Source organism: Dermacentor andersoni, chromosome 7, assembly GCF_023375885.2.
Source record: "Dermacentor andersoni chromosome 7, qqDerAnde1_hic_scaffold, whole genome shotgun sequence".
Taxonomy (NCBI): domain Eukaryota; kingdom Metazoa; phylum Arthropoda; class Arachnida; order Ixodida; family Ixodidae; genus Dermacentor; species Dermacentor andersoni.
This window is the reverse complement of record NC_092820.1, coordinates 125,586,531-125,601,246: the sequence shown is the minus strand read 5'-3', so window position 1 is coordinate 125,601,246 and position 14,716 is coordinate 125,586,531. Positions and strand designations below refer to the sequence as shown.

The window sequence follows — 14,716 nt, the reverse complement described above, 5'->3', positions numbered from 1 at the left end:
AGAAGCGCGGTGACGTCACGTCAACAACGGCTATCGTCACAAGTTGCACACAGCGTAAGGTCGTGGGTTCCAAACTCACCAAAGGTCGAGGGTTCGACTTCCAACAAAGCTCGTGGGTTCGAGTGCCTTAATTAACTATAACTTAATTAACTGTACATTACCTGACCTCTCATTAATTAATAGAAAAGGTCGTGGGTTCGAGAGCCTTAATGAACTCTCCATTATTAGTTTTGATCTAATTACCTCGGACTGAACCCAAATAGTAGTGCTTTCGACTCCCAAGAAAGGTCAAGGGTTCGTAGCCCTTTCGGCCATCGTGCGGTAACGCCACCACGGACGACGCCGGATTTCCCACCTCGCGAGCCATTTAATGCTTTCGGATTAATAATGCAATTCATCCACCTCGCGCAGTCTCTGTTTAATAAACAGGAAATTTTAAATTGAGCCGTTATCTTCCCCTTTCTCCCATTTTGCGGTTTCCGGCTATCGGCTGTTGGCAGATTTCGTGCCGAGTATGCAACCCGGATATGTGTCATCGCGCATGCGCCCTAACGGACAACCTGGGATGCAAACTTCATGTGCAGCTGGGCATGCGAAGATTCTCGGCAAATCACCCAGAATATATATGTGCCCCTAGGTGGGTGCGCGAATAGGCAAGCAAAACAAGGGGGCAGTAAGTAAAGAAGAAGACAACAAAAGCAACTGAATGCCGAGACAGAAGTTGAATGAACTCCTTATGTAACACCCTTCGTAGGTCTTTAAGGTAAGAGAATGAATTGAACTAAATGAACCAAATGACTCCAGAGCTTGTGCATTCATCGAGGAGCACTGAGCGACATACATATAAGCGAAGAAGGGGAAGAGGGGAAATTACAGTAAAGATCGAAGTCCGCATCGATTTATGACAACGCCCGCAAGTGTGCAGGTGCCCATGCTTGTAGGGTCATCCTGATCACCAGGACCATGAAAGCCTCGCTCTTCACCAATTCCTACTTATGCGTGGGATGTGCTGATTTCTTTTTAATCATTTCCTTTTCTTCTTCTGTCTAGCCCGTCGTTAGCACTAGTTATGCATGGCCTTTTAATGGGATCGCTGCGAAACGCACACCAAGTACTGCGCAGCTAAGGACGCAGGAGTCTGGAGATCGCTGAACCCGAAGGTGGGGGGTCACGTGCGTCCGAACCAGCAGCTTCACCGCGACGCCGAAAGTTGAGTGACGTGAGAACATCACCACTGTATACTGGGGGCGAGAACATGAAAGAACCGTGTCAACTGCATTGGATAACACGAAACTGTAACGCAAGTTGGCCTTACAATATTTTTTTTTTTAGTGTGAATGTTTTGCGCTTTTCTTTTTTGCCTTGCATACTGTTGTCACCTATTACATGTTACCTTTGACGATGTTGCATATTCCCCTATGTAATATGCTGCAACGGAGGGCCTTTAGGGTACACTGAATAAATAAACAAACTGACCGATCTTCGTACACGGATGGGGTTTATTCACTGAGTCATCGGTACGCTATTAGCGGTGTAACATTAAGGTTACATTGACAATAACCTTGACACCATAGGTTACAAGCACGTGATTTTGACGTTTCTATAGCGCGAAACGGCCAGAAAGACCGAAATGCGCATATCTCAAGGTTAGTGCAACACCAGGTATGAATTGTAAGGGCCTGATGAAATCTGCATAATCCGTTGGCCATACCCGCCACTGTGGCTTAATGTCTATCGCATTTTGAGGCTTAGCGCGGGTTCGCGATTCGTTGCAATGTCCCAGGGGCTCACTACAGATAGCAAATCTTTGGCTCAAGCACTTCTGAATCGAGGCCCTCCACGGAATGGTGCGAATGACGTGGTGTTCCGGCGAGGACGATGGACATTCGAGAGCGAATCCTCCTCCTGAGTACGTAGGTCTCGATTAAGTTGGAACTAGCAATACATTGGTAACGTTTGGCAGACCCATTCCAGTGCGCTGTGTCGCAGGGTGGGAGGGCTGGCGAGGCATCGAGCACCGGATGGCTCGCAGGCCGCACGCTCGAGTCCTGTTCCGCCTCGCTTCGCGAGTTTTGTCCGTGCGTCTCGGCCAAGCTTCCGAATGATGGCGCACTGGACGTAGCACTTACATCTTTCTGACATTTCTTAAACGCTCCTCATGTTCGGCAATCGGGAGACGCACGCCGAAGCCGTTGTAACGCAAATAAAACAAACACCGAGATCGGAAGACCGGGACACCACGGATGCTGCACACAACTGATTCTGTGCAGATGAGCGTTGAGCCGCGCAAGGAAAAAGAATAGAAAGGAGGAGTTAGCGATGAAGGAGAAAGGAGTTAGCGATGAAGCAGGAGTATTGTATCGACAGCTTTTATTTATTTGTTATTCTATATCTTCCTTTGTCTTCTTTTTTCTCCTTTCTTAGGCATTTAAAATTTTTTGTCGCATAGTTTATATAACATTTGTACTTTGCGTATTGTAAGCATATATTTGTTTCTAATTATCTCTTACATTAACCCCATGTTCTTTGACATGTGTCATTCCTATGTCTCCATAACGTGTCAATTACTACATATTTATTTATTCATACGCTGTATCGGTTTCATTTGCTTGTGTTTTGAACTTCAATTATTGTAAGCAACTTTTTGTATTTGTTTATTTTTTCATTAACTTCGTGTTTTCTGATGTCTGTCACTGCTATGTTGCCATAATGTATTAATTCATGCAATGTTAAATTACTGATAGGAGGTCCCCCTGACAGTTCTTGTAACTCCGGGACCTCATTCTGTACTAATGATGAAATAGAAAAAAATAAATAAAGAAAGAAACGGATGACCCGAGCACGGTGACATCACCTGTGAGATGACACTTGTAGCTAACGAGGACGAAGGCGATGCATGATACTTGTCGACGGAAGAATGTTAACGAGAGGTGTGTCAACAGAGAAGTACGACACATGTATAATTGCATTTATGGCTTTCTACTCCTTGTTCCCCAAGAGCGCATCCGTTGTGTGGCATTTCCCAAGAATTGGCAGATACCCAGTGCCAAAAAGCCAGTGATGCAACCCGTCTACTACGCTAGACAGCTCACAGCAACAGGTTGTTTATTCCGGAGCTAAGTGGCCCAAGTTGTCTACGCCTTCATGACGAAGTTCTTAGGAACTCTGAATTCATTCGCTATAGAATTTCCGTCGCTGTGTTTTAAGGGTAACGCACAGCACCGCTGACATTAGAGCAGATGCGCAATTATCGCGTCGATATACAGGTCATTTCGTTGTAGCGATGTTCGTTGTAGAGACGTTCAATAGAGGCACTGAGCTATACTCGGAAAAACCCAGTACATACCTAGGAGCCAGTTTTTCTATTGGGTAAGATCGCAGCGAACACATAGACGTTGGGCCCAAGGTGCTTATATATATAAATAAATGTATCCGACGTAGAAACGATGACGAACGCCAAATCTCAAAGAGGCAAGAAAACGCCACTTTAAAACCAAATCTTCTTTCAAATTAAACAGACGGTCGTGTCGGTGACAATATGTGACTATGTGACTAAGCAGGCAGGGCTCTCGCTGATATTAAATTGGCTTCCGGAAGTATAAGCCACGTTGTCTGAGAACAAGGCATTTCGGAACGTGCAACTAAATCTGGCCTGCAGCCAACAATATGCTCCTCGTTTTACTTCTCAAGGTTTCGTCTGTTCGCCTGCATGTTATGGCCGCACTGCGGAATTGTAGCCTAAAGGCTCTGCCGCACTCACCGACACACCTTGCATCATTTGGGTTCTGGGCACCGGCGATCCAGCGGCCCATGTCGCCACATATCAGGACTGCAGGGCCCTCTCGCTCGAAACCTTCCAGACATGTTACCTGGAAGTACTCGAGGTAGGTGTAGGGCTTTCTTCCTCTGACGTCACCGGCAGGTACCGCGTTTCGTATCGGGGCAGGAGGCGGGCATTGCACGGCTGGTGGTTTTTCATGCATGGTGGGATTGTTTCAAATTGCAAGAGCAGCAAAAGGAAAATAATGTAATACTGTAGTATGACCCTTCTAAATGATTAATCAGGCCTTTCACCAAAATAATAGTTTTTAATAAGAAATATGCATAAATACTGTGCAATTGAGCGAGAAAACAAGCGAAAAATAGCGCGTTCGGATGCATTCGCCGTAGCTCCTATTACGCACCTGTATCAATGGAAATGGTTCTGTACAAGTCACTAAATTGCAGCAAACTCGAATACGCCGCAGCAGCAGAGCCTAGCACAGACAATCTCATCCTGGCCCTGTAACTTTTCCAACATATTTCCGTTTGTTTCATCTTTTGAAACCACGACGCAGGCATACACAATGTGAAAACATAAGAACGTAAGTGAAACTGTTGCTTCGCTTCATAAAAATTCCGTTAGTTCCCCGCCAGCCCCCACCCCCATTCTACATATCTGCTGCCACACTTCTTATGCTCACATCAATCTTATCACTCCGCCTTCTCACATCCTGGATATGATTGGCCATAAAGAAAATGTTATGAATATGCAGTATCTAAACAAATAGTGCAGTGAATCTCGAAGAACATCGCTCGAGTGGAGCCCCTTTCCCGTGCAAGGGTCACCTATGCGGTACGCAATCACAGGTGCCCTTTCAACCTCCATATAATTCCGTACTGCGATGAGATAATTTAGCAGGCGAAAATAAAAATAATATCGGCTAACGGAGGAGAGCACCTGCTATTATAATAAAGCGTGTGGCGGAGTATGTCCAGGGCACGCAAGCAGCAAGGGAGGCGTCAAAGCTGGAGCCAAGGTGGTCCATGGATTCTAGCTTCGGTGAGCGCCCGACTCACAGACCAGACCGAATTCCAGCTTTGGTGCCATCGTTGCTCCTTTGGTGTTCTGGCGCCACCACCAAGGTGTGATAAGTAGTGAAATGTTAATTACATTTACCACTTCCACTTATTCTCACTTCCATTGACCGGAAGACGCTGTCTGTGCTTCCCTACACCAGACTGTTGTATTGCGCTGAAGTCATTATCTAGCGCACATGAGACCCTTTCTCGTTCCGGACCCACAGCAAACATCACCAGCTATTATTTGTTATTTATTTTGTCAGCTACCTAACTAGACGTCCCCTTGCAGCCTTCTGCGTTCGGAAATTGTTTCTGCATTGTCTTTTGTTTATTCCAACTTAATAAATAAATAAACACGATTCCGAATACATCGAATCTCTCCGGCGGCAATGGACCAACAATCATATGCTAGAGCCTGCTCTATTTTCACTGAGACAATGCGCACTGGACAAGGTTAATATTAGAGCACTTCATGTTTAGCATTGTTGTTGCCAACACTGACCTTCGCAGGTGAAATCATCGCCCGACCAGCCCCACTCCGTGCAGTTCCTCGATGAAGAACCCTTGAGAGTATAGCCCGTGTCGCATTGGAATGAACAGGTGTCATTCAGCTTCCAAGGGCCGTTACAGGCTTTATAATGCCCTTTGTCTGGCAGGGGAGGCATACCACACTGCTTCTCTGAAAGATGGCATTGTGAAAGAGCGGGAATACTTTATAAAACGACCCCTTGAGGCCGTAGGTGGCATTATATCTATACGGAAAGAAAAACGAGTTTTTTTTTTTTTTACATAAAAGTAAGCACCGGTAATTGTACACCTCGAAAATCTGCGCAGCCTAAGACTAGGCTTATTATTACTCGGCTAGAAAATATCAGTAGAACCGACTGAGAGTGAAAAAAAAGTAGGAAGCAGGCTGGCAACCGTCCCCAGAAGGAGCACGACGCTTGCTTACTCTTTACGAAGCAGGTATGTATAGAAATGCAGGAAAGGGGGAAAACAGGGAAAGAGAAAACATCAAATCAAGATGACAGTAACAATGTCTTAATTATACCGATGACAAAGATCGAGTGCGGCAGCCGAAATAAAAAGATAGTGTAGCGTTAACTACTGAAAAAATGTTAAACAGAATAGGTAATGTTGGAGGTCTCGTCACTAGAAATAAAAAAGCGCTGCAGATATGCACCCAAGTAAGGCTATGTCAAAAGACGGAAAACAAAGGTTTTACAAGAAATGCGTATCAGAAAGCCAAATATTCATTCATAAAATACTCCTCACTGGGACGACTGCTAACGGGACTGCAATCCGCGTTCGCTGAAATACCTAGCTGTTCCATCTTTCGGGCTCTTGGTGTCCTAGTGTTTCCAGTATTGGCAATGGTGCTTGCATAGCATATGCATGCTTTATAAATCCCGCTTTCCTGTTGCTCAATGTGACAATTCAGTACTGGCAGTGATGGATATAGCGTTCGTGCACGCTTGTGCATTCTAACTCCGATGAATGTCAAGAAGCCTAATAAAAACAAAACAGTGCAACAAAAAAACCCCGTGGCTCAAAAGAGAAGTGAACCGAAAAGCGCTGAACTCGCCACAAAGTTTTATTCTGGAAACACCAGGCATGTACGCACTCGTGTTATCTGAAATAATAATAAAAAATCACCAACGATTCCGATCCTTCATAATGCGAAATATGAGCAAAGCTCTATACGCGTTTTCATTTAGCGATATATTGGTTGGCGGGGACAATCTGTCTCCTGCGGCACGTAGCAAACGGAGCGAATTATGGTGCGACCCCTCGCTAAACGGGAGATTGAGAGAGGCAGCGCGCGGGTGACGCGTGGGCGTGATTCACCGCAGCCGCCACAGACAGACCTCCGCTCATGCAGCGCTTTATTTCCATATATTGTATCGGTTGAAGCGCTCGCTGCATGCTATCGGTGAGCAGACGACGGCGCGGTACTCTGGCGCCATCTCGTAGCGGTCATCACCACAGAGCCTGTCTTGCGGGCCCAATACACTTTTCTTCTCACGCTTTCGCCAAACACTCATCCTTCGCTTCCCTCCCCGCGCCCTCTTAGCTATCGCCGTATTTCATGCCCCACTGTACTCTGCGTTAGCCCTTTCATCCTTCGCTGTGCTCGTTCGCTAGGTTACGCCGACGACGGACGCCGACGACGGACGCCGACGCTAAACGCAGGAGCGGGCGCCTAAGAGCTGCGCTCTAAAAACAGACTTGAGTACCGCATGTCCGCCCCGAAGACGAACGTTTAAAAGGAAGACGCAAGGTATGGTAAAACCGATGCCCGCGAGCACAGATCTGGCACATCGCGGAAAACTCAGTCAGGTATAGAAAGTGCCAAGGCTGTCTTACTGTGCCTCCGTCTTCTCTACTTGCGGCGTTCGCAATGAAAGAACGGATTTGCGGAGAGCGCTGAGAGCTCAGCATTGTATGTCGTTGTTACACGTTGTTTTGTTCTTCCTACAATTTCTATTACATTCAAACAAACCAGCTCGACTTAACGTTCCATTGTCGTACCTAAATGACCTTCTGATCATATCAAAAGAAAATTTTGTTAACGACTTCTAACCATGGATAGGTGTCCCATACTGCGCAACTCTTAACAGATGTGAGTGAGCGATAAGAGGGCACAATCTAGAAACTAACCGATTAACAGAAATGAAGACCCGATTTAACGCCTGTGTAGGGATCCGACCCTGGCGCAAGGCGCCATTAGCAGCTCGCGAATACATTCCCAACCCAGGCGCTGCCCAGCTTACGTTTTCAGGCGATCAACTCCGAAATCACAAAGTGTAACTCAGTGTTGTGTATGGGCTATATAAGTGGCAGACAACTTTATCTGAGTGTTGAAAGCGTTGCCCTGTGCCGCAGCAAACATATAAGGACTGGTCACCCCGCCGACGTGCTGAGGTTGCGAAACCTAGTTGGTCGCAAATGGTTGCTTTGGTCGAAAAGCTAATGTTGTTGGGTCGGTCACTCGTCGATCAATTTTCCTGTCTCACGACGCCAGTCGCAAAGCTGCTGAACCAATAAGCAATGCAGAAGCAAGAAGTCAGTATACGCATGTTTATACACTGGGTCTTATCTTACGTGGCGGTGGCCGGTGCGACAAGACGTGGCCGCCAGTAATGACAGGTCGTCAGCAGAAAGCAAATAAGGAATGTAGAAGATGTAGTAGGGAGAGTCTTGTACGCCAATTAAAGAAAAGAAATATATGGAACAACAAAGATTTAAAAGCGAATTTTAAGGGGATGTAAAAGCGAGTCATTAATGTAGCAAACAAAACACTGACACAAGTTTTTTCCGCTTTGGAAATCGCAGGCGGATCTCCAAACGTTTCAAAGGTTGAATCCCACCACCGAGGCCACCAAAAAGACTCCAACCACACTGAAAATGTTCAACGTTATACATTGCGGAGAGGAACTTTCACAATTGCACTTTATAGCAAAGGAAAAATGGCCGCCCAACCTTGACAGACAGTCGTCTTTCCGCTCCAGGTGCCATCGCCCTGACAGGTCCGGCTGTCAAAGTCATCTTCGCCGCTCGTCAGCTCATACTCGGGATCGCACGCGAGCAAGCACTCGCTCCCGTAGGAGGTGTCGCACGGCCCTTCCAGTCGGCCGTGCTCTGGAGCTTGGAGCGGAGGGCAGGTGACGGCTGCGAACAAAGGACCGGTAGAGAGGCATCGCTGCATGCCGCCAGCGCTGTGTTTCTGTCATTTTAGTCCTCAGTATGAACAGCGCTACCGTGCGAAATTGCGTGACATGGCGAAATTTTGACGAGGACTTAAATTTCGCGGTGGAAATTATGTGAGAAAGGGTGGATGGCTATGAGGCATAGACCTACAAAAATACACCATCAAAATCTATGTATGTCTGTATGTATGTAAGTATGTATGTATGTATGTATGTATGTATGTATGTATGTATGTATGTATGTATGTATGTATGTATGTATGTATGTATGTATGTATGTATGTATGTATGTATGCATGTGTGTATTATTAGGCGTGGGTGAATATTAGAGTTTCGAATAGGAATCGATTACAAGCTAACTAGACGGATTCGATGAGGAACTATTCGGTATTTCCGAATGCTAAAACCAGCCACATATTTTCCCACAGAGTACTGTTAAAATTTTGTTATTGTTCTCCTTCTGCTTCACAAAGTATCGCAATTTATGAGAAGTAAAACGTCGCGAAATGCTTAAAAAAGAATGTAGAAAGAAAATGGTTATTTCGTCTTGATTTCGGTTTCGTGGCGGAAATTTACATCACGACTTCTGAGATCTGTTTGTAATTTTTCATTAGTGTTTAAGGTAGTCAAGTCACTTGGCATTATTTTGTTTTTTTACACCACAACCACGTGATCTTAGCCTTGCAACGAGTCTTTTTACATATGTTTACAGCACACAATTCCTTCAGCACCTTATTTTTTCTTTTCTTTTTTGACAACTTGTGATTGTTCTTCGGTACCAATTATTTATTCAGCATCTTTGTAAGCTCTCTTCTATACAGCAGCTATTATTTCTTGGAAAACATCTTTGCAACACGGCTCTAAATATGTTCAGAGCCTATGTGTACCGTTTTGTATTTGCAATTATTGATCTTGTATTTAAAACGAATTCTTTTTCCATGCTAGTTACCTGTCTCTATTGGACTAGTAGATACAATCGTGGTACCTCGTTATAAAGAAACAAGTATTCCTGCTGTAAGTACGTATTTGTGTCTGCGTTTGGCCATTCGAGATTCGATTTCATATTCGATGCTTGTTTTCTGAATTTGATTCGCGCTCAATAAATGCAATATTCGCCCACCTGTTGTTGTAGTTGTTGTTGTTGTTGTTGTTGTTGTTAATATTATTCGTTATGAAAACACACATAGACAATAGATAGAGAGGAATATACGGAGGGTGCAGGGCTGGCAGCTGGGACAAACAGGGGCGCAACACCTGCCTTTCCTTTAGGTTAGGTAACAGTAAAAAAAAGTTGTATATCAGCAGAAGGGAAGCAAGCAGCTAAGAAACAATAGAAAGACCGTCCACGCAGGCTAAAGGTAAGCAATGGCAAATTCTAGAAAGCTCCAGTAGGAACTCAACAGACCTACAAGAACATTAAATAAAGAAAACACGCAAATGCGGCTAATTACACAATATTGTAAAAATAAAAACTAAATCAAAAGTAGTAAATACGGTTTTTTCACACACACACACGCACAATCTACAAATGAGAAAGCAAATAAGTTTTTTGTAAGGGAGTTACAAAAGGGTGCGATGGGCATGATCGCGTCGAGAAGCACATTCACTTGCGCGTACATGCGTAGACACATCGGAAGCAATCGAAGTGTCGACAACGTGTCGAATGTTGGCATACAAGAAGCAGTCAGTGCAGAAGCCTTATGACGATGATCGCGATACTTTCGTGAATGTCACCAACGACAAAAGTAAAAGAACATATGTTCGACATAAAAAAAATTTATCGATGAATAATGTTTTAGTTTCGTGGGTGTGCGCTCTTTTTTGGATTGTAATGCCTTGAATCAGGCTAAATTTCAAGGAAACCGAGCCGCCTACTCACGGACACACGGCTTCCCACTGGCTGGACCTCCCACGTAGCCAATTTTGCATGTGCAGTCCTTGAGCGAGCGGCTGCCCTCGGTTTTTATCTCGCTGTGATCTGGACAGCGCTGACAACTCTCCTCGTAGTAGGTCTCCTTGTAGGTGTTTGGTTTGCACGCTGCCTCGGAATAAAGAAAAAAATAATGCAGAGAAAACAACGATTGTCATTAAATGGCTAGGCCGTAATTTGACACCCCTAACTTTCTAAGTATGCGACAGCCTTTCCATATTGCAATGTCTCGACAGCTGCGAGTTCAGGCTTTGGCACTGCGCTGTGCGCGTTTGAGGCTCGACGAGGAGCTCTAGCCTTGATGAGGAGCGTGCTATGCTGAAAAAGAAATTACTTTCTTGAAAGTTAAAAATGGTGTGAAGCTGTCCATAACTCACACCATTACGTCCTCGCAAACATTTTGGGGTGTGTCTGTTTAGACACTCTTTTTGTTGCTGAAGTTAATCAACAGCCTCTCAGGGGCTAACAGGGTGTCAGTGTCATTGCATGTCATCATATGCTGTGAAAACTTCCTGCTGGCTCAGTAAATTAGCACTGAACTCGAGGAATGGCTTAATGCAGCTGAATGTGTATCGAATGGCTTTGTAAAATTCTAAGCAACTTTGTGGCTCAAATCTGCGTCAATCGTGACATGATAGGGGACGGACGATATCAAGGCGTGTCCGTGTCGTAACACGAAGAGAAGATGAATTGATGGCATCAATTTGACAGGTTCCCTTGCCGGTAAGAATTGGAACACACCCAGTGGTATAATGGCGAGTGTTTACCGAAATCCCATCTGGCTGGGAACTTCCATGAAGAAAACAGACGAGATGTTACTGAGTCAGCTGAAAAAAATACTAAGAACAGGATTTTGCTTGAACAAGGCTTAAACAATGGTCCTGTGTGGAGGTCAGAACTCACTGGATTTTGAAATTTCTTCACCTCAGTCGGACGCTTTTCTGTTTTCTCTACAACAAGCAATATGGCCGACTGGGCACGTATACAGGTTGTCCCACATAACTTGAGCCAGAACATTCAAAATGAAAGGCACTCCGGACGCGAGTTGAACTTAATGCATAATGTTGGCACTCGCGAAGAGTTACGCAGGCTATTTATTCTTTATTTTCCTCTCAACGGACGGATTAGTTATTTTTAATAAATAGCGCTGACAACTCTCCTCGTAGTAGGTCTCCTTGTAGGTGTTTGGTTTGCACGCTGTCTCGGAATAAAGAAAAAAATATTGCCGAGAAAACAACGATGTCATTAAACGATGTCATTAATTGTTTAAGTATTGGCTGCAAATCCCAAGTGTGACAATCAAAGTTGTAGAGCAATTTGAGAAACTTCGCAATAAATTGTTGCCAACGCGATATATCTCACGTGGTCTTTTATTCCGCGTTCCCAAGAAAAGCCCGCGAAATATGAAAAAATACCTCGTGACAAGGCGATTGCCCACTGTTATTGCGCTGCTTTGAAGCGTGCGATGGATGAACAAAGTCGGCAGCAGCAAGACTGGCCAGCGATAGGGCGTTATGTCTGGGGCAGCTATCTGGGCATGCGGCTTTTATCGCATGACGGCGCAAATACGTGCTGCTAGCCGAGCAGTGCCGAAGCGATAAAGCGTCTAAGGAGACGAAAGAGAACAAGAACGCAGCTTTATTTTTTTATGCTTGAACTGGGCAAGAGCTGGCAACCTGCCGACGGAGTGTAATGAGGTTGGGCGGGGAGGCGGCGTTAGGTACGGAATGATGTTCCAGTGACCTTCAATCCAAAAAGCGCCTTTTGATTATAATGCGTGTTCGAAGAGGTCACCCTCAGCTGCAATGCACATTTGGAATCGCATAGGCACCTTTTCCGAAGCCGTCTTGATCATGATATCAGGGATGGAGCTGCAGACTTGTCTTTACTCTTACAGGTTCTCTGATGTTTTTTGTGTCCGATACACTTGGTCCTTGGCGTAGCCCCAGAGAGAAAAAATCCTGGGGTGTTAAATCTGCTGACCGTGCCGGCCAAGCAATGGGCCCAGTTCCGTCCAGTCCACTGCTGCGGGAATACTTCATGCAGCCATTTGCAAGCTTTGCTGCTGCTTTGCGCGGGAGTACCATCATGCTGGTACCAAATATCAATCCTCAAGCGCCTCATCAAGGATGTCGTTGACGTATATTTCGCCTGTAAGCGTGTTATCAAAAAACACAGGGCCAATGATAGTGCCACCGTAAATTCCACACCGTCAACCGTCCACTGATATTGGTGATGTGTGTTCCGAACTCAGTGAGGGTTTTCATCGGTCGAATAGTGAGCGTGGTGGATGTTCACTTGGGCATTGCGTGAAAAGGCAGCTTCATCGGTCCACAGTATTTTATTGACAAAGCCTGGGTCCTCTTCCGTCTTGATTATATTCCGATTTACAAAGTCCTTTCGATCTTGGAAATCGCCGGGCTCCAAGATCTCGTGCAGCTGCACGGGGTACCGTAGAAGTTGCCTCTTCTTATGTACTCTCCACACTGAAGAGTTTGTCACTCCAGCTTCAGCACCCTCACTACAAACCCTTGCATGCGGGTCTGACGAAAACTTTGACAGAATTTGTGTCTCCACGTTCTCGCCCAGGACTGAAGATTTATGTCGCTTCTTCGAAAAAGTCCCAATCTGCCTCAGCGTTTCATATGCACCCACGATCGTCATTGAGCTCGGACGCGTACCTGGACGCCAGCGTTGAAATAGCTCAACTGCGCGCCTTCTATGTTCACTTGACGCACCTAGAGCCAAAACCATACCCGCATCTTTCCTCATTGGAGTAAGCCATATCTGTTGCTCAACGTTGGTCACAGCCAAATAGCGTTGCCGTGGAGAAGACGCAGGGATACGGGCGCCTGAGGAGCACTGGATATATTGCAGTTCACTGGGCTTGGTTCAAACGAGGTACCATAAGGGAAGATCTACATCCGGTAAACTGGAACTGCATCTGGGCCCACTCTCTCTCAGGGTCTGACGCGCCGGTCACGGTGCACAAGTGTGAAGCCAGACGCGGCCACCCGATACTCCCACCACGAAGCGTTGCACCTGTGCTGGGTGCGAGATCAAAAAAGAACGCCTGGTAGCTAGTAAGTGTGAGAAGGAGAGCAGACGGGGACAGTGAGAAAAGAGTCGTCGTCTGGAGAAGACATGCGTAGCCTTCGTTGAATATAGCCAAGTATTTTGTTACCATTAGTTAGTTTCGTCCGCGCGTGGTCTATCTGCTGTTATTCGAGCCCTAAGGATTAAAATTGTTGCATCATCGTTCAATTCGAAAACTACTGCAAGGCCAGTTGTGTGCAAAGGCAAAATTGTAGCAGCCGTCATCGCCTTCCATCGCCCCCACGTGCTTCGCCCTTCACGTCTTTCAAGCGGAATCAAAATGCTGTTTTCGTCTTTTTTTTCGTGGCCTAAGACGTTTTATCGCTTCGCCAACGCTCGGCCAGCAGCACGTATTTGCACCGTCATGCAATAAGAGCCGCATGCCTAGATGCGTACACCAGGCATAACGCCCTGTCGCAGGACAGGCTCGCTGCAGCCGAGCTTGTTCATCCACAGCACGATTGAGAGGAGCATAATAACAGTGCGCGAGCGCCCTGTCACCTGGTATTTTTTTCATATTTCGCGTGCTTTCCTTAGAACGCGCGAAAGGACCGCATGAGACACATCGTGTTGGAAACAATTTATTGAAAGCTTTCTCAAGATGCTCTACAACTTTGGGTATCACGCTTGAGGTCTGCAGCCATTACTTAAAAAATTGATTTATTAAACATAACTAATCCGTTAGCTAAGCGGGAAATAAAAAAAATAGCCTGAGTAACTACATAGGACATTGCCAACATTATGCATTCGGTTCAACTCGCGTCCGGAGCGCCTTTCATTATCGAAAGTTTGGCTCAAATAATGTGGGACAACCTGTGTGTATATATAGGCAGCAACATTTTGACCAGTCACCTTTCGTATATGATTCAAGAGCCGCCAAACATCAACAACTCACGCGTGCATTCGCCATGAAGGCCGTCCCCGTAGAACCCCGGTCCACAGAGACAGCCGCTCGCTCCCGTGGAGAGGTCGCAGCCGCAGACGGCGTTCCTTCTGCAGCAACCCGGGTCGTCCTGCTGTCCGCGGTACGGGCTGTTGCAGAGGTGGTCGCAGTTCTGCGGGCTCTCCGACGCTTGCCACCGGTCTCTCGCGCCATCTGCATAGAAGCCACCTCGATCGTCCTTGTACGTATTACGTG

The 14,716-nt window shown here is 45.9% G+C and overlaps 1 protein-coding gene across 1 annotated transcript in view; it reads right to left on the bottom strand.

The window, feature by feature from the left end:
* LOC126533856 (sushi, von Willebrand factor type A, EGF and pentraxin domain-containing protein 1-like) overlaps nt 1-14,716 on the bottom strand; it is a 59,753-nt gene that overhangs the window by 27,879 nt on the left and 17,158 nt on the right. Inside the window, exons 5-9 of the mRNA XM_050181051.3 lie at nt 14,474-14,674; nt 10,432-10,590; nt 8,326-8,514; nt 5,345-5,521; nt 3,761-3,964 (exon numbers count right to left, since the gene is read on the bottom strand). Of these exons, the coding sequence (XP_050037008.1) occupies nt 3,761-3,964; nt 5,345-5,521; nt 8,326-8,514; nt 10,432-10,590; nt 14,474-14,674 (930 nt within the window). The remainder of the gene's footprint in view (nt 1-3,760; nt 3,965-5,344; nt 5,522-8,325; nt 8,515-10,431; nt 10,591-14,473; nt 14,675-14,716) is intronic.